This window comes from Tauraco erythrolophus, chromosome Z (assembly GCF_009769465.1).
Source record: "Tauraco erythrolophus isolate bTauEry1 chromosome Z, bTauEry1.pri, whole genome shotgun sequence".
In the NCBI taxonomy this organism is placed as follows: Eukaryota; Metazoa; Chordata; class Aves; order Musophagiformes; family Musophagidae; genus Tauraco; species Tauraco erythrolophus.
This window is the reverse complement of record NC_141496.1, coordinates 24,627,370-24,654,851: the sequence shown is the minus strand read 5'-3', so window position 1 is coordinate 24,654,851 and position 27,482 is coordinate 24,627,370. Positions and strand designations below refer to the sequence as shown.

At 37.4% G+C, this 27,482-nt stretch overlaps 1 protein-coding gene across 3 annotated transcripts in view; it reads right to left on the bottom strand.

The window, feature by feature from the left end:
* Nucleotides 1-294: 294 nt before the first annotated feature.
* The window catches only part of KIF2A (kinesin family member 2A), a 53,891-nt gene continuing 26,703 nt past the window's right edge, over nt 295-27,482 (bottom strand). For 2 of the 3 annotated variants that reach the window (XM_086630072.1, XM_086630073.1), the window contains exons 8-20: nt 26,945-26,999; nt 23,467-23,629; nt 20,040-20,130; nt 19,830-19,893; nt 19,323-19,414; nt 18,938-19,080; nt 17,991-18,195; nt 13,668-13,778; nt 9,398-9,465; nt 6,520-6,670; nt 4,144-4,245; nt 1,687-1,822; nt 295-380 (exon numbers count right to left, since the gene is read on the bottom strand). In XM_086630072.1, the coding sequence (XP_086486198.1) occupies nt 295-380; nt 1,687-1,822; nt 4,144-4,245; nt 6,520-6,670; nt 9,398-9,465; nt 13,668-13,778; nt 17,991-18,195; nt 18,938-19,080; nt 19,323-19,414; nt 19,830-19,893; nt 20,040-20,130; nt 23,467-23,629; nt 26,945-26,999 (1,467 nt within the window). Of the gene's footprint in view, nt 381-1,686; nt 1,823-4,143; nt 4,246-6,519; nt 6,671-7,541; nt 7,656-9,397; nt 9,466-13,667; nt 13,779-17,990; nt 18,196-18,937; nt 19,081-19,322; nt 19,415-19,829; nt 19,894-20,039; nt 20,131-23,466; nt 23,630-26,944; nt 27,000-27,482 lie in introns of all 3 variants that reach the window. The other variant, XM_086630071.1, reaches the window with a different exon arrangement.

The window sequence follows — 27,482 nt, the reverse complement described above, 5'->3', positions numbered from 1 at the left end:
CAAACATAAAATTCACGATTTGAATAAATGAAATATTTTAAACAAAGTGCTTCACAGATCTGAACCCTGCATGGTTGTGCTGTCTGGTCTAGAAGCATTTTGTAGACATCATAGGAGCATTTCACACAAAACTGAAAACGTCATTCAGGTGAAAAAGAAACGGGACATTTCCACAGACGTTGCTAATGTTTCTACACTTTCAAGTAGTTGAGTTCTTACGGCCTCTTGGTTTTGTAACAAATGTGTGCTACAGCAGTATGGGTTCGTGGATTCCTTTAGCAGCAAAGGCCTGTTTCAAAGGGCACGTGGTCTTTTCGGGTTGATCTGTTTACTGGCCTGTTCCTCCTCTTGTAGAGCTGCCCGGAAAGATTTCACTTTATCTTTAATGAAAAAGAGAGAATGAGTACTGATGTGCCTGTGCTCAGCACAGATCTTAAAACTAAATCGTGATGCTCCACATCCCAGCCCTAACGCACAGCAAAGAACATTTCTCTACAAAAATAGCTGATGCTACAAGCTACAAGAGGATAGACACTTAGATTCAATACTCACCATACAAAGAAGTTGCTTAGCAACTTAGTCTCTTCTTAGACGCCACCCCTGTCTCTAGGCAGGATAGGTTTGGAAACTGCACAACTGCGTTCCCAGCATGTAACCTGTTCACACTTAAATTCTGCTTCTAACTTACAGAGTATAGGGAGATACACACCACATACATCCTTCTCCTTCCCGGCAGATTCCAAACCATCCTTAGAGGCATGCAAAATTGTATTTAGAGTACAGTCACTTCTGTACATCTAAAACCTGGCAGAGTAAATTCTACTCCCCTCGGTTTTTCTTTGAATGTGAACAGCATTTGTGATTAAATTTTGGAAGTTAATCACCATAAATAGAGATATGCATCATTCATTCATTTCATCATAACTATAACAAAAAAGGAGAAACCTGAGAAAGGAAGCGTGGTATTCTTTCGTATTTCTATTCCTGTCCCACTCTGTTCCCCAGTAATATTAAAAAAAACCCACACCCACCCCTCAGCCCCCAACCCCACCCTTCAATTTTTACCAGTATAGCATGCCTCCTGGAGTCCAAATAGTTAGAGAAACAAAAATGAAAAATTCATCTCCATGAGGTACCAAGCTGACAAGCTGATTTTAGCAGACAAGTGGAAGAGTCAATTTTGGGCACTAAGAACTATCTGCAGTTTGTTTTTCAACAAAGAGAGGCTGACAAAATTCAGACAGAAAGGCTGATGAAGAAAAAAGTAAGCTAACAACTAAGCCTCTCAGAGCTTGATGCCACTCTTAGGCACAGTCTCAAAAACGACAGCAAGCTCCCCGCCACATGACAGAATTCAACAGAGCAGGAACTGGGAGTTTCTACTTCTTTTTCCTCTTTGCATCACCTTTTTTCATACATTTCTTTGCAGGATAGAGTTTATACTTCCTGGAGGTATAGCAGAGTTTCTTCCTTTAACTAGCATGAACTGAGCACAGATATGAACTTGTTCTTAGGCAGCAGAATAAATGTTCCTTCCACAGGACACTGCACTGCAGCATAAGGGGGAAAAAAGACCCTAAAACATAACCACACTCTTTTTTTTCTCTTCACTATGACTGCAAGTCTCCATGGCACATGAAAACACACTGCTAATAATGCACACAAAAGTGATTAGAAGCAATCTACCTCTAAGTTCAGTCAGAATATCAATTTTTTGCTCTAGAATTGCTTCAAGTTGTGTAGCGTACGAATCCACATCATAGTCCACTTCTTCTGTCATTTCAAGAAGAGCTTTTTCATCTTCCAGCCATCTAATAGATTCCTAGATAAAAGTTAGAAAAAAAACCCAACTAAATACATTTGCAAACTTTCAAGACAAGTTTCAAGACAAAGAGCTCAATTAGACCTTTTCTCAAGATGACCCACACTTCTACTGTCTAGTCACCCCACGGTAACAGATATCAATACTAAAATGAAACCTTCTTCCTAATTCAGCAAAATTGGAGCCTTGTTCCTTATTATATGTTTTCTACACTGTTTCTTCATTCCAGTGGTCATACCAGTAACAGGCAAATCCCGGCTAACCTCAGTTCTCTTCAAATTCAGAACATTAGGTGGTTCTAAAGCTAAGAAACTCAGAGAACAGAACTGTACATCATGGTTATGTCCCCTTAGGCAGGCATCAGACTTTGACATCAGGCTTCAATTTTAAATATAGGCTGGTTGCCACTGAATATAATCACAGTGTCATTACTACAGTTAAGGAGCCGAGATAATTCTGTCCATAATTAAAACCCGTTTTGAGAGAAGCTGTACAAAAGAAGAGCTATTTTAAGCTCACTATTGCATGAGCTAACTCCCCAGACAGATAAGAGTACTATAAAGGTTGGTTAAAGCAGCTTTTAGGCATCTTAGCATTCCAAATATTACTGAAAAAAAGGGGAAAAAAAGAGTCTTGCAGCAAAGAAGAACGCAACCAGGAGCTGAAAGCTTACAGAACTATGCAAAGCTGTGATCAGAACTGATTCCACTGGAAATGCTTTGATTTAAAAAAAGAAAGTAGCTGACAGTTCTATGCATGCTGGGCCTGAAACACTAAAATTAAGTCCTTCCCTCTATGCTCAGTAGCCCAAGTAATATTGAAAGCACAGTCCAAACCCATGTACGTTTTTTAGCTTTCAGGACAGCTGGAGCTCACATTGGGATAGGATTCATCTATCTAACGCAAACTCGTACGTCCAAAACACAAAGGAAGACCAACATCTCTAGAGCATGATTCACTCCATTGACCTATTTTAGACATTTCTGTTAGGAAAAGAGGGTTTGTATCCCAACAAAGACAACTTCTGCCTTCTACAGCTGGTAGATTTTGTATTGGCACAGCTCACCTACACCCACAGCATAAACTAACAAGCCATGCTGCAAACGAAGGGAGCTGAGGCTCAGACACATTTCCTTTCAGTGACTGATGGGAGGAGCAGTAACCTCCAACAGAAGGCCAGATGGACACAGAGGGGCAGTAACATCTTAAACTAATGCAGCTTGTCTCTCCAGAAGTTGCAAGCATTAGGACACAGATACAGCATATGGCATATGACTTTCACACTTCTGCATGTTTTACTTCAGGGCTAACATTTCATAACAACCAAATCTCTACATCTGTTGTAATACGTGTTATTTTTCATCCTACTGTATTATGAACACACATCAATGCTCCACTAAGTTAGATATCTAAATTGAGGAGATGTGTGTATTCCCCACAGGTTTAATGCTCTGCTGTTCTCTTGCAGCAGACGTGCCAAACGGACAGTCTGCCTACAGACTCCATGGTTATGAACAGAAGTGACTCACATTTCCTTCTGAAAACTAGTAACTCATTATTACAATTTATTTTGTGAATGTAAAAGGCTCTGTGGCACTGACCAGCATTGCATTGTGGAGGCAATACTTCTTCCAAAGACTCTGACTAATAGCAAGTGAAAACCTTCATGTATCCGTAAAAAAGAGGTAAACAGGCAGTCAGAAATATATTTTGTCTCATCTGGATATCAGTATCTCAGAGGGAGATGTCACAAAAGGATATTCAGAGGAGGTACTTGGAGGGAGTACTGCAGAGGCTTAGAGGGAGATGATCAAACAGAAATGGTGTTTATAGAGACATTACTATTAATAGCCAGTTCTGGCATAGGAATATTGGCATACATTAGATGGTGAAATTGAAAATTTCAAGACTAATCTGAATGAGTTCCCTGCAATTAGAAAAAACTCCAGAGTCACTAATGCTGGAAAAGGACTACAACATAAAATATAACGAATAGTAAAACAGTATCAAGAGAAGAGCAACTTTTCTTATGATAAACACCATCTATTTAAGAACATTTGTCAAGAAGAAAAGGAAAATTTTACTCAATTTAAATGATACAGAAGTAGGCTTCTCTTTCATCATGGGGACAAAGATGAGTGGTTATGGGATCTGTCCTTATTTGTTTGCTGCAATGGGCTTAGCATAATAAAACAATTTAGAAATCTCTGATAGAAGTGGAATGACCACATGATCTCCTACAACTTCAAGAGTATGCACTTTCACTGGGAAAACATGAACTCCTGGATTAGGAGAAAACAACGTAAAGCTCCATCTTTTACCTGGAAGACGGCCCTGTGGTCTTCTACTACTTGCTCTTCCATTTCTACCATTTGTGACACAGCTTCATGGAAAGTGAACAACTGCGGAGAAACTTCTTCTTCCTAAAAACAGTATTTAAGCTTGTTAGTCTGGAAAGAACTGTCGCTACCAGATATATAATAAATGTGATCCACCTCATCACAGAACATGAAAAGAAACACACAGAAAGCAGAACCTGTCAAAAGCAGAACTCAATATTCTAACAAGAAAATCTCCAGAAATGAGTGGGGCAGGCAATAAATACAAAAATGTTCAGAGAGTTAAATTTAGTTCATATTCAAAAATTTCCAGCCAGAATATTACACATTAAAAAACCCACAAGTTAAAATAGTGGGAGGAGGAAGTCACATGGGAAGAATGCTACTTTTAGCAGGTTTTAATACCTACAGAAAACTCCCAAGTTTCCGTCAATGGTTTTTGTTGGGCATACCGCAATAGACAGACAATAACTTTTGGAAAAAAGAGAACAACAGCTATACTCAATACATTTCAGGAAATTGAAAGTAAATTAATTGTTGCGGTTTAACCCAGCTGGCAACAAAACACCATGCAGCTGCTCGCCCACTCTCCCCCATCCTCAGGGAATGGGAGAGAATTGAAGGGGAAAAGGGAAGGAGACTCATGGGCTAAGATAAGAACAATAACTGAAATAAAATTAAAAGTAATAATTATAAAAATAATTAAAACAATAATAATATATTATAATATGTAAAAATGATAATAATATATACAAACAAATGAAGTACAGTGCAATTGCTCACTACCTGGTGACCAATGCCCAGCCTGGCCTCGGCTAGCAATCCCAAAGAAGAGAGGTCCCAAAACCACAATCCCAGAAGAGCAAGAGCCCCAAAGACAGAGACAGCTTCCCGGACACCTCTCATCTATATGCTGAGCACGATGTTGCATGATACGGAATATTCCATTGGCCAATTTAGGCCTCAATCCTAAGCCTAAAAGCAAATCTAAACTAGGGGTTGAGGGTCCTTTGTCGCGGCCACGCTCCCTCCCAGCTTCTTGTGCACCTGCACACTGGCAAAACATGGGAAGCTGAGAAAGCCCTTGATGTCTTAGCAACAACCATAGACATCAGTGTATTATCGACATTCTCATACCAAATCCCACAACGCAGCCTCATGCTAGCTACTACGAAGAAAACTAAGTCTTATCCCAGCTGAAATCAGGACATTAATACTTTGGAAAAAAAAATGCAACAAATGTGAAGTGAAAAATCTAAAAAGTATATAGCAATCATAACAGAAGAATACACTGGAAGAATGCACAAGACAGATTTACAAGCCGGGGCAAACGGACTTCTTCAGAAATGAATAGTTGACGATCAAAGGGGAAAACGGTAGGCAGGCTGCACTTCGTGTTTCAGTAAGACATTATGGTTCTTTATGCCATGCCTTTGAAATCTTTTTAAAAACACATTGTAAAGCTTAACTGAATTCCACATGAACAACGAAAAAGTATGATATGAAAGGATCTGTGGCTGGAAGGACTGTCCAGTGGAAGCTGTAGGAATCACACAGCATATTCTTATAAAATAACAGGCCCAGAAGAAGAGGCAGTTACTGAAAGAATAACAGCAGACACCATGAAGAGGTAGAGAAGGTAGAGAGCCTTGAGACAAATAAGTTAGGATAGTAAGGATTTTTCTTGTCTTTCATCAGCATTTTCGCAAACTGAGTTTTAATCCCCGCTGAACACTGAAGGAACCAGGACTAGAGCTGATTATCAGCAGTGGGGAGATGCTGATAATCAGTAACCTAACCAAATGCCCTGCAGAAGATGCCTTTCAGTCCCAGCTCCTCACTCCCTGCAGCCCAGGGAGACATGCTGAAAACATGATGTGGCTCTCTCCCACACAATGCACTGGGGTTTCACTCCATGAAAATAAGGATGTTGGGAAGAGGAATGATGGGTCACCAGATTTCTAAGTGCAGAGAAGGCAAACTCACTTGAAATGGGTGTTGCATGCAGGGAAAATACTGCACAAAAACACAAGTGTGTTAAGTAAAATGATGAGTGTCCTAGGATACTTCTAACAGCCTAAAAAACCATGAAGCTGTACTGGAAAAATGCACACTAAAGAGCTGACCCTGCCTAGACACTAAAAGACCTAATCAGCAAGCAAGATAAAGAAAACATTCTCCTCTCAGCCTTTTTTTTTTGTATAGGAATTAACATAATGCCATAAAGTGAAAAGAAGAAGAGGCATGCTGTATTTACTTAACGACCTTGCTAACAGGCTATAATACACATTACTGGGGATTTGTTCTGCCACTGTATTTATCATCATCTCTTCCCATGTAACGCTGTAAACCACTCACGTTTTGTTCACAAAGCAGTTTGAGATCATCTCTCTGAGGAGAGCTCCCCACACCCCACTGTGTCTCCAAGTCGTCAATCTGATTGGGAGCATGGTGTATAACAGGACGGGTATCTCCTGCGGCGCTCGGATCGACCATCAGCTCCTTCACCCTACGAGCAGAAAATGTTTCATTTGTGAATTATTAGCTTCCTGTGCAAAAGGGTTACAACCAAAAATAAAGCTCTACCGGTTTATGCGCAATTAATTCATTTAATAAGGAGGATGATGTCAGCTTCACAAATTTAATGTACTTTCAGTGACAAAAAGATGCTAGTCCATCTCCTAAAAAGTATGGACCATTGAATTTCAACTACTTGCAGGTGGACTACAGCCCATTTTCTAGCAAGAGGCATTTTCTGATTGAAATCTTACTATTCATTGACAGTTAAGAGGGCAAAAATCTTCAAATCCTCATGAAAATATTTTAAAAGACTGGTAATAATTCTGTCCAAAAAAAGCCCATTTAAAAGCAAGTTTATGTAACAGACACCTCAAAGTCTGCAAGTATAACAAGTTTTAGAACATATTCTTCATTTTTTTCAAGGGAAAAACATTTTTTTCAAGCAGCACTTATTTACTCCAATGGAAACTGTTTTTCATTTGTCTTCAGAGTGACAAAAAGTTTTAAAGATGAAGATGAATGAAAATTGTTTTCTTTTTTAATTAGAGATATTCAAATTACCCTAAACAGAGACTTGTCAGATTTGGTCCACTAAATGTGAAAAGGTGACATCACCACTTTTTTTTAAAATGCATGAAGGAAACTAGCAAGCCTGCATACAGAGTGTGGATGTTTAAGGAGAGTGAAAACAATACTGGGAAGATGATTGCAGATCATGCAGAACCATCGCCTGCCAAACAAAATAAAAACAAAGTATGTGTGGTTCAAGGCAAGGGGACTAATGAAAGGTTGGTCTGTAAAATTATATAGCCAAAAAGAAAACTTAAAACTAAAGATTCCATGTATAGAATGAAGTAGACCTGGTGATTGAAGGAGAAAAGTCGTCATACTCATAGGAAGGAGAGAGATCAGAGCGACTGCCACTACCCTGTGAGAAGGGAATGTCCGAAGGACTAATTCCAAATTCCTTTACTCTGCAGCAGCAAAATACAGCAGCAAATTAAAAGAAAATGTTCTTATAAACACAGTTAAAATGACAACTCTTCGTTTAGCATACTTTGTCAATAGTTTAACTATAAAATTATTTTTATATTAAAACATAAGCGTGCCAACTTATTTAAACCTTCTGCAAACAGCTACAGATCACCAACAAAACTAAACCAAACCAGGGCTGCTAATTTGCAGGGGACTATAAAAGTAGTGTTTTCAGAAGAGGAATTCCAGACTCAGTTCATGCACTTAATAAAATTTGTTCTACATTTAATATAACACTAAACGGCTCCTTTTAAAATATCAAACCACTACGGCTACAAAATTTTGAATTCTGTTCTGTCCCCGTCTTACGCTGCACACACACTGGTGTCCAGCACCCGAAAACCAGTTGTACTATGAAAATGATATATTGCTAGAAAAAAAATACTACACAAAACACATGAAGCAACTTTACAGTAACAGGCATTTACTCCCTAACAACATATAAATTTAACACCAAGGGGAAGAAGTAGTTTCAGCGCGACTATTTAGTATGCTAGAAATAGGAGTCTAACTAGTTTTGCAGTGTCATCTTCCGGAGTCACTTCAGCAAGACATATTCTATGAGGAGTAAAAGATCCAGTGAGTCTTGATGAAGGTGCAAGGTCCTTGGTTAGGTTACTGTAAGCAGGGGAGTAGATGCCTCCTTCTCACTGGGAAGGAAATCACACAGGCTGGTCCAAACCAGGCAGATGTGCTGCTAGCTCCCTTGATCCAGACACAGAGACAATCGGACAGCAAGAGGAGCAGGCACTAAGCTTTCCTAGCAGCCCTTTGTGCCCGACTAGTGACTGGCCAGGGGTGCCCAACCAAGCAAAAGCAGACATGGTTCTGCCCTATCTTTCACTGGGGCAAGCAGGCCACTAGATGGTAGTAGCCTCTTCTGGTCAAACCAGGGTTTCTGACGGCCCAGAGGAGTATTTGCTGCCTTCGTTCTTTGCAGCAAAGCATGCGGGGAAGGGGAGGATCTCTGGGTCTCAGGTCAGACCGCAAGCAGGACCCGATCACTCCATCTCCACAGACACTAAACAAAGAAAACTGCAGCAGGGCAAGGCACCTTTCACACTCACTGAAGAGAAAGGAACACTTTCAGAGAGCAGTACAGGTCTCAGAGGTGCTGCATCAGCCTCTGGAGGTGCTAATTTCTCTACACTGATTATGAAGTCACTGTTAGATTAATTAACTCTTTACTTACAGGTCTCAGATATTTGCCTGAAGTTGGGAAGTATAAAATTTCCTATCTATGTGTATGAAACAGACAGGCAGCTGCATGCAATTCCACCAAGGGGATGAAAAACACACCTCACATTGCAGAAAGGTATTTCAGCTAACGCCTTGGGGAATTGTCATGAATAAAGACTGCCCCTAATGCAAGAGATGGTGCCTCCAGAGTAGGGGCAAAACTAACAGGGGTATCTCCCACATTCCTTGCAATCCACACTATCTGCCTCTGAATAACAGCTTAAATGCAGTTTCTATTGATTCTATTGTAAGGATTGTAAAAAGTGGCAATTTAAATTAGATGTGAGCCTAGATCAGTAATGTAGTTTTAATCTTATTGAGAAATATAAGCATGATAAAGTTATTCAAGCAGCTAAAATAATTATACATCATGGAACAACAGTATTCCAAATGTCAGTGATCAACAGCTGATAAAAGCTACAAGCAATAACATTTTCCATACCTATTTGCGTATCTCAGCGTATTTAGAGTGTTTTCACATGATGCCATCCCCGGAGAAATTGTAGCGATCTGGAGAGAACAGGCCACAAGTTAATAAATCACTTTGTACAGATGAAAGAGTAGACGAATTCAAGTTAATTTTGTTATTTTTATCTCCAGTTCCATTTGAGATCTTCTACGAAAAATGCCTACTACATACAGCTGTCCTTATGGAATGACATCTCCAGGAGATGGACGTCAAGACAAAGCTTCAATTTTATTTTTTTAACCATACCTGGAACATTAAGAATTCATAGAAATTTCAGTCAATTTCCCCCATCTCATTGTCTTGGTAACAAAATATGTAAATGCAAAACTCTAACTGAAAAAATAAAGACTCCTCAAAAGGGAAATATGCAACTCAGTAGAAAATAAGTCTAATATGTCCTGCAAACAATTACCAGATTTTTTTTTTTTTTTTTTTTTATATATATCTTTGCAGGCTGTTGTCCATTCAAGCAGACTGTACACTTCTTTAATTAAGAGATCTATTTTGGCTACAGTCCAAAACTGTACTTTAATAATATCATACATAAGCAAGTGTTTAACTACTTTCCTAAATAAAGATTTTTTTTTTTTCCCTCAATTAGAAGTTATCTGTCAAGAATACTTGACAGTTAATTTATCATCAGACATATATGGAACCCAAAGGCCTTTTCTTTTCCAGTTAAACGTAGGGGACTGCTCCAACTTTTTGAAGCGTGTAAGGTACAGCAGCTACAGCGAAGTGCCACCGTAGGTGCCTTCAGCCATGTGGATACCCCATTGAGGGCATAAGAACCTGTGCACAAGACTCAGTCTGTTGAACACAAACATCCACTACATCCCGCGTCTTCACGCCCCAACAAGCCCACTCCAGGCAGGACAGGATGACTGCGACCTCTCTGTCACTCGCTTCCTTGTTCTTAACTCTACATGAGGATGGAAAAGCTGCACTATTTATGGACAGGAATATCTTTAAGACCTGTAATTACCATTCTTCCTATTTCACATGTGTCTACATTGCTGATAAGCCATCACAGGAGGATCAATAGCCCTTTCGGGACACTGAAATCTGCAGGTTCCTACTCCGAACTCAGACAGCTGAGGGGTCTGGCACTTCGGCCATGACTGCAGCACATCATGGATGCAGCACGGGTTAAAAAAATGAGACTATTATAGGTAGCTACTTTGCAAATTCCAAATGATCATACATTATCCTACTATGTAACTCTTCAAAAACAACTTTAAGTGTTTTTTTGAAACTACTTAAAAATCACAGAATCATTTGTGTTGGAAGGGACCTTAAACATCATCTAGTTCCAACCATCCTGCCATAGGCAGGGGCACTTTCCACTAGATCATGTTGCTCAAAGCCTCATCCAACCTGGCCTTGAACACTTCCAGGGATGGGGCATCCACAACTTCTCTGAGCAACCTATACCAGGGCCTCTCCACCCTCATATTTAAGGACAAGAACTTCAGGAAAACTGCAATGACTAATAAAGTTCAAAATAATCTATTTATGCTGACTGTATGTTTCTGAATTTCTTTAGAATGAAGCAGATTCCAGTTATACTGTTCATGTTATCAAGTTACTTTCAACATATTTTTTTGAAATTTGGAAAAAAGTTTCCAAATCATAGTTTAACCTTATGTACAGAAAAGAACACTACATCCCTAAAATGTGACTCTGAAAATTGCAACAGCAAGTCCATAAACGATAAAAAGAAAAGTCAAATAAAAATGAAGTGTAGAAATTACCAAGTAAATTTGACTCAAATATCACACTTACAGATCAGTATGTCAAAAAGCAAGTGGAAAAGGCCCAGCAGGTATTTTATACCAGGACATTTCAACAATCTCTTAGAAAGTTAAAAGCATAAGTTTTTACTCCATCATTTTATATGCATTCTGTATTGAAAGGCACCACATACATCCAAAACGTTTTACTCTCTTAACAGCACATTAGAACACTGGATCAAATCTTTGTCTTGTTGAGGAACCCTTTTACAATAAATGCCTCTTCACTGACAAGCAAAACCAGCACCATAAGAGAGGTCTTACATGTTCAATAAATAATATTTTCCAATTGAATAATATTTCTATGTTGCAAACTCATCAATTTCTTTTGCCTGTAACAGGCTAAAATATTTTGGAGGAAATACATGTTGCCTCGTGACAGTTGTAACAGTGGTAACTAAAAAGTTTTCCTATGCTTTAATTAACTTCACATAAAAGTAGACACTTCTAGAGAACATAGCAACGGTCTACACAGTCAACTGTGGAAACGTGAAAGGAAACCATTCATTATTAAATTATTTTTGCAATCGTTTTTACAAGTTTGAAGCACCACGGCTAATTACATGGGCTCTGCTGCAAACTAGCAGTCATCACACCTGCAGGATAAGTACTCTTTTAATAAAATACTGTTCAACTTCAGCTATCATAAACCACAACAACTTGCCCTTATCCTTCCCTGTAAATTTCATCAGTCAAATTTTGCCAGTGTATTATATAAAACTTACATATTAACATGCTTACAAACCAGGCACGCTCTGCCAAGAACTCGACTGGAAATACCACACTGGAAGGCTGAAGAAACCATCTTGATAAGAGGCAAAGGGAGACCCACAAGAGCCATAACCAGGCCAAGTGTTCTTCTTCCCACATCAGTACTTAAGAAAAAACTTTGCTGATGAAATTATTGATAAAAATTACATATAAACAAACACTAAACCCAGAATGTCACAAGTGGTCCTAGTACTGAGAAACTACTTGAAAAAGTAACAGAAGACTAAGATTGAAAGCCATATCTTATCATTAAAGGGTTTTCTTAATCTCAATTGTGAAGTGACTGTAGTTATGTGAATGCAAAAATAAAAAATAATTCAAGCATCTTTTCTTTTCTTTTTTCTCTTTTCTTTTTTTCTATTTTCTTTTCTTTTACCTTTTCTTTTCCTTTTCTTTCATATTTTCTTCCCCACTTACTTTCAGAGGGGATTGTTTTTTTCCTTAACTTAGAACTATACTGAATATTAAATAAAGGAATGCAAATTTCATCAGAAATTTAACAGCTATAGATCATGGATTACTCCTGATGGCATTCTCACACATTTAAATGGTAAATATATTAAAACAACTCTATGAGAAGAGTAATGATTAACTAGAAAAGCCTCACCAAAACAAAGACAGCTTGTTAGCACTTTAAGGTGGGAAGGGTGATGATGAGAACTTCATAAAATATTCACAAATGTTAATTATTCTATGTACAGAGAGTAATTTCAACAGACAAACTTTCCAAACCTTCTTCAGCAGTGTGGATACACTAGTTAGAGATGCACAATTTAGCTTTCTGATCCTGCATAGGATTTATGAAGTTATGGCTCAGTGGAAAGAAAATAATCAGAAAACTGAAGGAGAAAAAAAGATTAATAAAAAATGCTCTTTTACCACCATTTTAAAACTAGAACCATACCTAACAGGTAAAGGAAAGACTAGGCTGCCCTAATACAGTGGTTTTCATGTCGTGGTCTGCAGGCTTCCCTGGCCTCTAGACTAATTAATTCCAAGGACTCTGTCGAAAGTAACCAACACCAACAAGCCTAGCAATTCGTGTCCACTGCAGAGAGTTTGCATTTCCATAACTAGAAACGTTAAGGATACACAAATAAGACGACTGGACATCAGTGCTTTTATTTGTCCTTTCCACCATCTGACAGAAGAATTCTGTTTTTCAGACTGATGCAAACGCACATTTATACAATACACAACCATTCATCCCATCTATCCCAACTACTTTCCCTTTCAACAGACAAGAGCATATTGTGATGCCTTTAATACCAACTTTAAATTTGTCTTTGTCATATAAAGACGATAACTTACCAACCTACTTCCAGTCCACACTACCTTTTCCAAAATTCTGTCAACACAAACAATACTCTCATATAACTAAGACATTATTCAAAACAAACGAACAAATAAACAACTTCTCAAGCTAGAAGTGTTTCTAGCTCGGTCCCTAGCTAGAAAACTAGAACAAGCAATAAGGAAGGCCAATAAAAAGTGAGAAGGGAGCAAGTTATCTGAAATGTCTCTGCTGAAAGTCTCACTCCACATATACTGTCAGTTAGTGGATAAACCTAAGTCCAACACATTGCCAGTAGCAAGTTCACCATTTTAAACCTAAAGCCCTCAATTCCCAGCATCTTTTCTCTTTGCAGTTTTTAGAACAGTTAACCAAAACAACTTACCATACAGGTACGGGAGTTTTCTCCTATGAATGAATCTCTTAGCACCTGAGTAAGTTTACTTGCTCTGAAGGGTGTATGAGGTTTATTTCGGCCTAAGGCTCTAATGCACTCCTGAAAGAATAAACAAGTTTATGTATTTTTCTTTAATATGGGCTCAACAAATATAATACAAATGCAATTCAAAATCAGAAAATACATGCCTTAGTTACATTGCCACCCCCTAAAATAACATTAAAATTTACCATTAAAGTTTGGATTAAAGAAGTGTTAGGTTTTTACATTTCATTAAGTTTCACAGAGAGGTATGAACTTAAAAATTACCTAGGAGCCAAAAAACTTTCTGGATCTCATCCAAAATGTTTACATCGATCGTATTCAACAACAACAAACCAGAAAAAAAAAAAAATCAGTGTTGATATCAAATATCCAGACTAACAACTAACTGATTATCAGCTGCAAAAGCCTAAATGATCTACCATCGCTACCAGCAGAAGCAGTGGGGACAGGGGTACAAGTTACCTATATCAGTTAAAAGCAGTAGCTTTGATTCTGGCTTTACCATAGACTTTCTTTACAGCTCAAAAGAAAACAATGGTGCCCAAACTTTCTGAAAGCTCTCTACTGATGTACTCAATATTGGAAGATGCTTGAAAATTTAAGTCATTGCGTTTCAGAATATTCATCATGTGAAAAAAACAGACACAACATCTCCTCTTTCACTCACAAGGGTACGGGCTAAACTAATATTTGCAACTGGTTGGTCAGTTCCAGTGAGAAATACTGTACAGATGTAAATATTATGACATTACTACAGAAGTTACAGCAGCAACTAAGTACAACAGTGCAAACCAAGATCGCCCTAATCTAAACATCTCTTCTGCCCACTCAGTGATCTACCATCAGCTAATAAATTACTTCTTACACAAAGAAAGTTTGAATTTAAATTTCTGTTTTGTTGTTGTCATCGTCACATTTTGATCATTAATTCCAGTTTCTGCCTTTGCCTTAATACTTTGTGTGCAGGCATCTCTTCAGACTCACGGCCTCCTTGGTACAGTTTTAACACGTCTACACACAGAACTTCTTCAAACAAGCAAATGCTTTTCAAATTAGAGCTTTGCTTTTAGCAGCACTAACACATGCGATGGCTTTCATGTTAAATGAACAGTTCTACACGAACAGTTCTACAGTAGTTCAGCTAATCCTCCAGCTGCAGCCATATCCTTGTGGCCTTCCAAAAGCCAAGCTAGAAACTGTGGGATGATAATCCAAGAAAGCATTGCAACAGTGAAATAGCATAAAACAGAATTAAAAACGGGCTCAGAATAAAACTGCCATGGTACAGAACAGAACGAACACAAGGGCAAATCGGCTTTAACTAAAGTGATCATTCAAAAAACTCACCAGCTGAATTTTATAGAATCGACACAGCTCAGATAAACAGAAAAACTGAAGCTTGTTGAATGTGAATTTCACATGCAAATGCTAAAATTGACTCAGTACTTATAGGTGAGCAAGGCAGTGCACTCCTTGAATTTTTTTAATTTGTACATTACTACTCTACTTACATAAGGAGACAAGCAGATCAGACTAGAAAAGGGGCAACAGGTTTTCAACAAGTGGTATTACTTGTAGCAACTAAAACCAGTAGCAAATGTGTATGTTGAATAACTGATACAGCAACCAACAAGCTTAATTAAGATATTTTAATTTACTACAATGATTTTTAGTTTGCTCGCTCCTGAAAATTTAGAATTAGATTATCTCCTTATTAGTAAAAGGATTATAGGACACTGCCAGCTTCTAAATTAATGGTGTTTTTAAACTACTTTTGCTTTTCATCACAGCTCAGAAAACCAGATAACAAAATGACAAAACTACTTCCATGTAGAGACATTACAGAAATAACTTCCTCTACCAAAGATCTGAACAGGTTAAGACAGGACTGACATCCAGATGCAAACGGCAAATCTTGGATTAGCACCAAAGACCACTCCTCAGAACACACTAGTTTAATTTGAATTTGACGATAACTGCAAGGGTCTTGAACACAAATGGAAAAAGCTGCATGTAAAGAAATACTAGATGTTTAGCCTAAATCAGCAAGTTTCAAACAGAATGAATTGCTCAGAGTCAATCATTTAGCATTAGGACACAGGGGTTACAGCACATACTGCGTGTTTAGCATTACCAACTTAGCATGAGTAGCTGCAATTGCTGCAGCCCTAGGCCACAAGCTGTGAACTCTCTTCCTAGATACATTTTAGCCTAGATTAACTTTTAGTTAATTTTATTCTTACTGGCTGTACGGTGCTGAGTTTTGGGTTTAGTAGGAGAACAGTGTTGGTAACACACTGGTGTTTTGGCTCTTGCTAAGTGGCGTTCTTTCTAAGTCTAGGACTTTTTTCAGTGTTACCCATGTTCTGCTGGTGCCAGGTGTGCAAGAAGCACACACCAGGAGACAGGGAACTGCAACTGCCAGCAAAAGCTGCAACTCGGCAAGATAAGAACAGCTGGCGGCCTGCCTGCCTGAGAGACAGAGAAAGAACCCAACAAAGTGCCCGAAGATCCCAGCCCAGAAATCACCATGGGACCAAACGGGCGCACGAACAGCACATGACAGGCAGCTGCACAGGTTGTGAGGCTGTAATTGTCCAGGGATTTCTTTGTTCGGGGTCCCTCCCTGGAGGCACCCAGCTTGAGCTGAACCTGCTGCTGTACCACTCCATTAAATTACTTATTTTTATAAAATCTGATGCTTGAGAGTCTGCTATGGGAAACCTAGAGTCGAATCTGAAGGAAGAGGAAGCGCCTGAGAGTGAGCACGTGTGCGAGCGAGGAGTTTAAAGGGGCACCCGTGGGCTCACTGGAGTTGCTTGCTGCAAAGGGACTCTGGTCCCAGCAGTTGAAGTCTCGGGTGGTGTGAGTGCCACTCCCTGGTGTGTGAATGCTCAGGGAGCAGCTTCTTTTTTTGGAGGACAGAGGAAAAATGGAAAACCAACATATCATTGAGAAACTTCTGTCTTCTTGTACAGCTGTTTAGACCTCTGCAAGACCTCTACTTCTTTCTATTTCCCTTTCCCCACATAATTTAGATCACAACCACTAGTATAGCAGCAGCAAAATCTTTCATTATAATTAAAAAGACAAGTTGTATGAAAATGAACTACGTATGTTGTACAGGTATTGCACTGAAGGCACTAGCCAGCACAAAATCAATAAGTAAACTAAAAAAAAAAAATGCCAAAACAAACCAGCTTTATTCAATTACATTTGGAAATAGGTGATAACATCAAGTTCGTTCCATGACTTACTTTGATGCTAAATCAAAACAGGCCACAGTTTTGAAACTGCTGCTGACAATTTTTTTGACATGCCATACAATTTTGTAATGAGATGTCACAAGTTACAATTTTGTGGTGTTTTGTGAGATCTGCTTAGAGTCAGATGCAAGTCTTCTCCCAAGTTTATACTGGGGATAAAAAAGTAAGCACAGTGATTTGGGGGTTCAGATTCTTTATGTAAAACCACAGTGCTGATGCTGAAAGTTGTATTTCTAAGCAAAACTAGCCAACAACAGAGGTAATTTCTGAGACATTCAAAGCTACTCTTTCTCCATTTGAAATGAAAAAAGTACTTTCCTTATTTGGACTGAACCTTTTTTGAGCATTATAAAACAAACAAACAAAAAAGCATATGAATTTGTAAATAATACTGCTTAGCTCTCTTGATGTGTCCTGGATTAATGTATGAAAATCTATAGAGTGACAGTATCAAACAATTCGCTATAAAGAAGAGTAGTCGAAAATGGCTTCCAACCTTCAAGGGTTATTTAAATCAATTTGTTAGTTCTTTCTGGATATGTTGCTTTAGTGAATTAATTAACAGCCATAAATAAATACGTCACAAATGTAACTTATTTTTTAAGAATAAATAAATAAATAAATAAACAAACAAATACATACTGAGTTCAATACGAATATTTCCAGTTAGTATTTCAGACTTTGAGTACCAAAGTAAGTTCATCTGCCTTCCCATTAAAAGAAAAGTCTTCAAATTCAACCACTTGGAATTTTTTGTTCAGTTGGGTTTTTTTTAAACTACATGCAAGTCGATAGCACAATGTTTCTGCAATGTTTCTACTTGGTAATTACCAAGCGTTCCTTCAGGCATTTAGAGGAAAAATCAATACATTATTTTACCTGTCACCTCAGTAGACAATGTAGACAAGCAAAGCCTGCAAAAACACTTATTTTAATAGTCATTGCTATTATATGTAGGAGGCTTCCACCTACTCAAAGGCAATGGAAACATTTCAGTTACCTTGAGTGCTAAAAGGCTCTTGTTAATTTCCGCACCTTCCAGTCGTGTCTGCCTATCTGCACTGGAAGTATCTGCTCCTCTTTCATTGCCAGCCAAATCAATCAGAGAAAATTTACCATGCAATTTCCCTTTCCTTCTGAGAATAATCTGAAACACTGCATGGCTTCGAGATGAGTGTGCATTTGCAGATGTCTGGCCAGATGTCCTTGAAACAGAAGGAGAGAAGGGAAGGACACATCAACAGGCGAAGGATCATACATGTTAAACACACTAACCTCAGAATGATAGTTTTTTGGGGACAGAGTCCTATATTTTCTTACACGTGTTGACAGCACATCTAACGTTCTTGTGGACACTACAGATATGAACTTAATAATTTGATGTGCATAGTACAATTATACCTATTTTTCCATCTCTTCAAACAGAAATGGAAGATTACTAACATATTACCTCCCTCTTCAAAGCAAGAATAATCAGATTTTCAGCGATTTCAGACTATCCCAGAGCTTACATGTAAAATGCTGATGGCATTTTTATCTGATCAGGCAGCAGTCTATGCACAAGGCTAATTTTAAACACAATGAAGCTGGATTCTTAAAAAACCTAAAAATTTTATGCTTAACCTCTGTCACTATGTATCAAGGCCTTTTAGAGCTGAAGAATCTGGCAGTATTCCAGATTTTAAATTATGCGAATCTAAGTCAGTAAGCTGGTTACATAATGCATGCTGTTCACATCCTGTAGAAAAATCAGTTCTTATTTCTCTCTAGGAGACAGAGAAACTTCAAATATCTTTATTCAAAAGGTAGGCAGACTCCTTACTTGCAGCTGACATCATCAAAAGCCCAGTGCGCATTAAAAACTCATCACTATGAAGCGAATCCCAAAAAATCTTGTTCTGATTCCTTCATGTACCATGAAAAACTGGTGGAAGCTATGGGAGATACCTGCAGCTGTTGCCTATTTCAATAAGCTTAAGGACATCTTCAACACACTTGACTTCCCGTTCCTGTAATCCCACCACCTGGACTTGCTGTTTACCATCTTCTAACACTCTTAATTTTGTCTTCCTGTTCAACAAGTCAAAAACCTTAGGGAGGGAGGGAAAACACAACAGTTAAAGAAGAGCTTTAAAATACACTTTTGTTTCAAATCCCACATCCAAATGTGCAAAGCATTCCATGGAAAAATACCATTGGAATGAAAATGTAAAGTATTATTTGAAATAAAGCTTTCAGTACAAAAAGAGAAAAAAAACTTTTACATAACAAGCTAAGAATCTTGTTGTGAAAGAAAAAATCCATGTGCCTCAGAGAAAGGTCATGTACTTACCTTACCACTGTAGATCTCAAAAAATGTTGCATATACTTGAAGTTCTAACTTCTTGTAGTTTGGTTTCTTTAGCATCAAAAAGACATCGCGAGCTGTGAATACATTTCCAGATGAAAAAGAAATCTCATTATGTAATTTAATTTAGTGAAGACTCATTAATGCATAACAGTCTATTTTATAGCATCTCTCATGTTTTCTAAGTATAACAGATGAGGTCAGTCAACCAAGTCTAAAACATTGCAGTTTAAACTGCCACAGTACATCGGAAGATGCAGAAGACCCCAAAATTATAAACTTAATCATCTACTATATTTATTACATTTTTTAAGTGATCTATATAGACATTCACTTTACTGTGTAAAGGCTATACGTCTAGAAACTACTTTTGATGTTACTAAAGCTCCACTGTAATGCAACATATGTAGATCCTTATGTTTATACAACAGGGAGTAGAAAATTTATCGATCTTAACTGATTTGCAAAAAGCCAACAGACCAACAGTCTCACCTGCAAGTGCATATATTCCTTTAGAACAATCTTGGTTCTTTCCTGAAAAGTCACCACCCATAGTCTAAATTTAAAAATAAAGAAAAAGACCAAAAATACACTATAAAGATCACAGAACTGTCACCTGCGTATTTGTTAGTTACTAGAACTTATTTAAGTGTATTATACACAAAAAGAAGTGTATTGCTGACATGCAGAAGAAATACTTACATGGGTTTTTCCACTGCCTGTTTGTCCGTATGCAAAACACGTGGCCATTCCTCTCTCAAATATAGTCTCCACTAATGGTCGAGCGGTAAACCTTACATGTAAAAAACAACAGTACTTAAGAAACTTGATTCTTTAAGATGCCACTACCACAAGGATGCTAGAAGTGACAAAACTGGTCCTATACCTTGAGACACAAAGGACATCTCCACATAAATTCTTGAACTAAAGAGACCATCAGCTCTAAGGCATTAAAATATCCCAAACGATTAAACAAAATTACAAGGTCTCCCCCATTTATTTTACAACAATATTATCCTCCTTTAAACCCTAAAAAAAAAATTCCTTCTTTTAATGATGCAACACAGCAGAGCTTACCACATGGAGTTTGGAGCTCCCTAAAGAAAACAGCATTAGAAGACATGGAAGTGGGACAGCAGAGCAGAGAAATACTTAGGTTTTGCCAAGACTAGAATCCTGCTAGAGTTTTGGTTTCGTTTTTTTTTTCTCCTCAAATCAGCTTCCAAGATTAAATTTATAAGACAGGTGGCCATAATAACATTGCACATCTTAATATTTTGAGAACATATATACACTGAGAAAAGGCTCGAGAAAACTTATACCCAAGCTCTTCAGAATGGAAAAAGCTAGTCATCCTGAAGTATTATTTCATGCGTCAAGAAATACCCAAAGCGTCATTTTTCTATTTTAGAGAATTAATTTTTATGTTAAAAAACATAATTTAATTGTTCCTACTTCAGCTGCTTATTACTATTATTTCATTAAAAACTCCAAAAACAAAGGGTAATCTAATGGAAGGTTGCCAGTGGAAGTACAAGTCTCTCTAAAAATCTCTGTCTCAAAATTTTTCCAAGGTGTTTACACATAAAGTGCCTAAGTGAATTTAAGTGACAGAAACAGGAACAATTGTTTACAGAAATACAGAAAAGTTAGAACCTCCTTTCATTCCACTTTGGAACAAACACAAGATCACTTACAAAAATAATATGAGTAAAACCATGCCGTTCAGCAACCAAAGGTCATGCAAAATATCCAAGCTTAACTGAATCTTGAATTTCCATCAAAAATATACCAGAAGATTCCCGATTAGCCTTAGTCTTTTTTTGCATATATGTATGTAAAGATATACTTCCTCTGTCCTCAAGAAGATACTCCCATATTTTGGTGTATAAATATAAAATTTCACTAAGCCTATCCAGCTAAGCAGCACGCTCCATTATCTCTGTTTAATTGAGTCTGAAATCATTATTTTGCTGATTTATAAAAAGGACTCAATTATATCTATTTTAAAACAAAGCAATATACAAACATTTCTAGAGAAGTCTTCATAAAGCATTATACGACTCCAATGCTCCCATATTAAAACACTCCAACTTTACTTTTACTAGAATCTTTATTTGCAATCTTGAATGCAATCAGAAATGTAATCTCTGGTTCTCCTTCAAAATTCAAAATGCATATCTATTCAAACTAGTCCATGTTTTTTAATATTAATGAAAACTCACAACTCAGTGTTGTGACTCATCAATTCAAAAATACTTAAAGTCTAGGCAAAATAATAATAATAATTAAAAAAAAGAGTAGTACTTTTTTCCTTCAAACTGAAGAATGTTCTTCAGTATAGAAACATAGTTAATAATTTTAGCATATTGGAGAAAACTGGAGTAACTTGCCACACTATTTTTTTCCTCACTGTGATCCTTAAGTTCCGGTGACAGCAGATGACAATACCTATCTTGCCCTTACTTCTGTTATTACAGGAGGCCTTGAAAGAGATTGCCCATCAAGTAGTAATCATTATTGTGTGATATGAGGGAAAAGGAAAAAGCCTGTACTGCTACACAGACTAAATACGACTTGCTGTTTCAGTATGAACACAACCATCTTTCAATATTTTCCTGTATTATCAGTAATGTATTGCATAACTAATAAAAACTGTCCAACGGAAACTGAATACAAAAATGTAACACCACTGTATGCCAGAAACACCCCTCACATTTAAACACTATGCTCACAAAGATAAAGTAACAGAAAGGAGGTAGATTAAAAGAACTGGTTGTTAAGCAGGAGGAGAACTATTGCAAGAGGCACACAACACCAGCTAGATCACTCTCCTGCAGCTCTTCAGTATCCAAAAAGGAAAGATGCCACCAGCAGACAACAACTAGAGATGGAAATCTCCAAGGGCACAGCTTTGCTGTTTAGAAATCTTTTGTTGGTGTAAACTCACCAGTTTTACAGATTTTCCTTTCACTACTCTTCTCCTCCAAATTATATCAACCATAAGACAGCGGTTTTAATTTTCAAGGCCTTTTAATAATTCTCTTACTATGAATTTTCTGTTATCCACCAACAGGATATTAGCATCCAACATCAATCAGGATACGATGCTAACTTTCACTTCCTAGTCGTTGGATTAAAAATGAGAATTAAGATATTTCTCTCTCACTACTCCTCAAGGCTATGAGAGGCTCTTTGTAAGTATAAGGAAAATTACCTTTCTCAAATTCCTTTCTAACATCAATATTCCTTGCAAAAAGCTTTACAGTATTTAAGCTGCATACCAAGATTATGATTTGTTGTGGTCTCTAACCTTGCTCGCTACTGCACCTACTCTATTTAGTGACTGGTACAAGGTAAACAGCTACTTCTAAACATGTTTTTGAAAGCACTGTGTGCATTATTCTGTGCCAGCAATGGAAGCAAAGCAGAAGACTAAATGAGGAAATGGAGATTCAGGTACCTTGAGGCTGAAAATGGATGTGTGTTTTTTGTTGCTGTTGTTTTTTACAACAGAAAGATTCAGCATTTTGAGCAAGAAAACTTAGCTCCACGAACCTCTGTGTTATGTCAGTCAGACTGCTTCCAGCAGCTGAGCCAGCTCAGCTATCTCAGCAATACAACCCCCCTCTCTTTCTTTGTACTCTTTCCTCACCCTCTCCTGATTTTTTCCCATCTGTTAATTATCTTATCTTCAAACTGCAAGCTCTTTGGGGCTGGAGCTGTCCTTGTCTGCCCAGTTTCCTGAAGACCAAAAGCCACAACTCGGGTTCCTTGGGTGCTGCACACACACTAATTAATAAGAAAATAACCCTGATGCAAATGGTGAGCTCATGAAGCTCTTCCAACATTCAGTAGCTGAGGATGCAGGCAACACACGCTAGAGCCTGGAAAACAGCAGGGCTTGGGAGCAGGACTGAGGTCAACGGAGTCGGAGATGATATTGGAGGTGAAGAATTCAGGATAAGGAGTTAAAACAAAAGTAACAGGCAAAAGAAACGAGGTAGCAATATACACAGCTGGTAACACAGAATGGAAGTAAAGTCCATGAACAAGGTAAACCCACAGATAACTGACAAGGGAGATACAAGAGAAAAAAGATTCACCAAAAAAAAGCATATACACATACCTGTAAACCATTTCATTAGGAGCCGTGTCATCAAAGGCATAATCAAAACGAAAAGTTTGGTTTTCTAGGTACCTTGTTAAATCCACCTTTTGTTTTGGTTCATGTACCATCACAACATCTTTACTAGGAATTGTTATTACATCAAGGTCTTTCATTAAAGTTTCTATAAAATAAGGGAAATATACACATATTTAACTTACAACACATCATTATTGTTTACATTTTTTCATTGTTTACATCTTATTAACATCTCAGATAACACAGCTCCTCCAGGTAACAACACTGCAATGGATTTGAGCTTCTAATACCTCAATAGTAATCTCTTTAAGTAAGAGACTTTATTTTTGAAGCCTAGTCATTCTATCCTACCAACCAGTAGAAAATAAAAAGAGATTGTACAAAGTTGATTAGAAAAACTAGGATCATTAATTAGAGCCCTATCACAGTAGCTTGCTATATATTCTATAATAACACTTTCCATTGATTTGAGTTCTTTTTCCTCAGGGCTTCTACACTGTTTGACAGATTACTGCCATATCATTGGAGTTTTTACAAATAGCTTCTCTTCTGGAGAAACTGGACACTGAAATCCTATACTGCTTGGACTGTTAACTTAAAAACACATAGAAACTAATATCCTTATGATAATCTGTTTTATTTTAAAATTTTGTCTATTTTCCCTGAATCCTTATGTTACAGCCATACGTTCACATCTTTCAAAAAGAAAAACTTTGCTTTCATTCTACACAGACAGTATCACTCCTGTATTCCTCCTGGAACCTAAATTATACATCTTTAATACAGAATTTCTCTAAAGTACAATTCTTTCTAAAAATTATCTTGTATGCACAAAAAGCTGAAAATGCTAATGATCCTTCCTGTCACTGGGAATGAACAAAAGCCATCTAGATGTGATTTCAATAGTGTGTTCCCAGGTTATAATTATTACACAGCACTACAATTTATTGGTACTTGTTGTAGGAGATATGAGTCAGCAAAACAGAGCACCCACTCTTCCATGATATGCACAAAAATAAAGACCCTTTGTGTGTACAGTCAGGATCACTCATGTGTCCTACTTGCATTTCTGTGTAGAATTTCTTAAGGCATGAAGTTCAAAATTTGATGTGGCTTTATACAATCAGATAGAAATTTTTTCATCAGTTAACATACTGATCAAACAGTACAATGGTTACCATTGCATGACATTACACACCAACAAAAATATGCATTCAAGTCACTACACAATCAATTTCTCAACTGCACTGCAATAAAATAAAACGCAATTACTCTGCAGTAATCACCAATTATTCTGCAGTAATCACAAAGAATAAATAATAAACAGTGGTGAAAAGAGATATATGAAGGTCAACTCTTTACAGCAAAGGCTTTTTATTTAAGCAGTTAAAAGCTGATTTTTCTAAAATGATTGTTTGGAATAAGACATATACCTGCTCCCAGTTATTTGTTATGACGACCTGTGTTCCTTGCTGATGAAGCTTTGGAATAGTGTCTCTGAAACCCACTATACATTTCTCAATTATAAATATATGTCACTGAAATAAAATCTTAAAACGTCACTCTGAACACCTACTTCCTGCACAGTCAATCCACAGAACAATTGGGCTGAGAACACCTAAAGACTTTGGTGATAATTCTGTGTTTGTGAGACTGACAAAACAAACTATTTCTATTTTTAACTTCAAGGGGTTACACACTAGTATCTTTGATTCTTTTATACTCTTTAATTTTAAAACATGGCATTAGAAATACTGTTTCTTATGAAATGTATGTTTTCAGAAGATTGTATCGTGTGGGTACTAGATTATCTCTACGGTTCATCCCCTTCACAGATTATTTCGTTAATGCTTTTTACTATATCTTATTCTTAACATTCAAAATAACTTTAGTGCCAACCTCATTTTTACCTAGACACTTATCTTCCTACACACATCTCTGAACTATTTTTTTAATAGCTCCAAACCACTAATATCAAAGATACGCAACTTTCACAAAATCAAACCCTACTTCCGAATCCCAACCCCATGACAACTTGCTCTCGTTTACTGTAATTTAACTTTGTCCACCTTCAGCGCAGGTAGAAGGTACCACTTCCCCCACATGCATCAGATTTCTAAGTCATATTTTATTAAAGATAACCTCCAATGCTGAAACAGAAATTCAACTGCTATTCAGACTTCTATGTTGAAAGCCCTTACTAAATAGGTTGTGCAAAATAGTTCAATTAACTCATTTTTGAGATTATGCACTCCTTTCAGATAAATAAAAGGAAAAAAAAAATACAGGGAATAAGAAAACAGTACAAGCAAAAATGAAGAAAAAATAAAGTAGGGGAAGCAGCAACATGGAGGGAAAAAAAAAGACAAAAACTAACTATGTGCTGGTATCAACATATGTTTTCTCTTTCCCATACAATTCTCCCATTTGCCTCTGGATATGCTCCAGATAATCCTCAATATGTAGTTCTGACAGTACAAAAATAAATGCATCCCATGTCGTTTCAGAGCCAGAGCGATGCTCTTTCAGTCCTTTAGCTAAACAAAATATAAGAGAAAAAGAAGGAAAGAAATATTTTTCAAAACAAAAGTCAGCTTACACAAGCACTGGATTCAGACAGGCTGCAATCCAGAAGCATCTGCGTTCTTCATTTCCCACTGAAAGTAAAGAACTCCATGGGAAGATTGGGATTTAACTGGAATTGAAAACCTGAACATTTTTTTTTTTGGAATACAGACTCCAGTCTGTTAAGCAGGCAGTAAAAAAAAATAGTTATAATACTAATCATATATAAAAATGTCGCTAGGGAGTCATTCCAGTACCTAACAGTTTTTTAGCAGTGTTTCACATGCCTTAGAGTATCTTGCCCAGTCCTGAGCAGCAACTCCAGGGGATACAAGTCTCCAGTTCATCTGGAATCCACTATCCATGCAAGGTTGTCTCAGACATGCTTGGGCACCTAACATGTCATAAGACACCAGCATTTAAGCACCTGAACTGCTCCCTTGATGTCTGATTCAAGACCGCTTGAAAGTTTAAACATATATGTACAGAAAATGTGTAGGACAGTTTTCACTGAGTAGCTCTCTGCTCAGGAGATCATTTAAAAGACAGTTCAAAAGAATAGTAATCCTAATGCAATGTAAGAACACTGAAGAAATTACAGTATAATTAATTCCAAGATCAACTAAACACGTCTTAAATGACCTTGGAAAAAACCTGCCACCTTTCCGCACCTCCGCTCCCAATCCATAAAGTCGTGACAGTTACACTACTCTTCTCCCTGTCTTTATCCAGGTTATGATGAGTCTATGAATTTTATGGGTCCATCACACATATTGCGTAGTTTAACAGAGTTTCTCTTTCGATTAGTATTTCTAGATCTCTTCAATACAAATAACATTACTATCAGAAACAGCTTTTCAGAGAAAAAAATCATCGAAATCTTAAACGGCCATACCTTTTTTATTGAGTGGTCGTTTTCGTACACAAACACATATCCTGTGCTCATCAATCTGCAGAGGAAACAATCTTTCAGTGAACTATACCCTAATTCTAGTTACGCGACATTGTACTTTATTTTGCTTCTATTCTTGAATTAATTAACCAATCATTTAAAGAAAGATAAATTTCCAAGCCGGTGAGTCAGCTGAACAAGTAAAAGCCCCTTGCGTCCGCACAACAGCCACGAACACAGAAGGGAGAACCATACATTAACAAACCTCCCTGCAGACAGTGATCTAATCCTGTAGAATACCAGGTACATCTTGGAACATTGCAAGCAAATCCAGCTGCAACAGGGTAGATATGCTATTGAAAGAAATTGTCGCAATCTCTGATTTCCACAGAGATCTGATAATCTTCATCATTTAAGGATTCTGCTCCTCTGACCTCCTTGCAAATCAAAGTCCTTCATCACCTTCAAAGATCAAATATTAATCTTGACAATCAACATTTTTTTAGACAAACTTAATGGTTTTGCGTGCACAGCCTCTAGC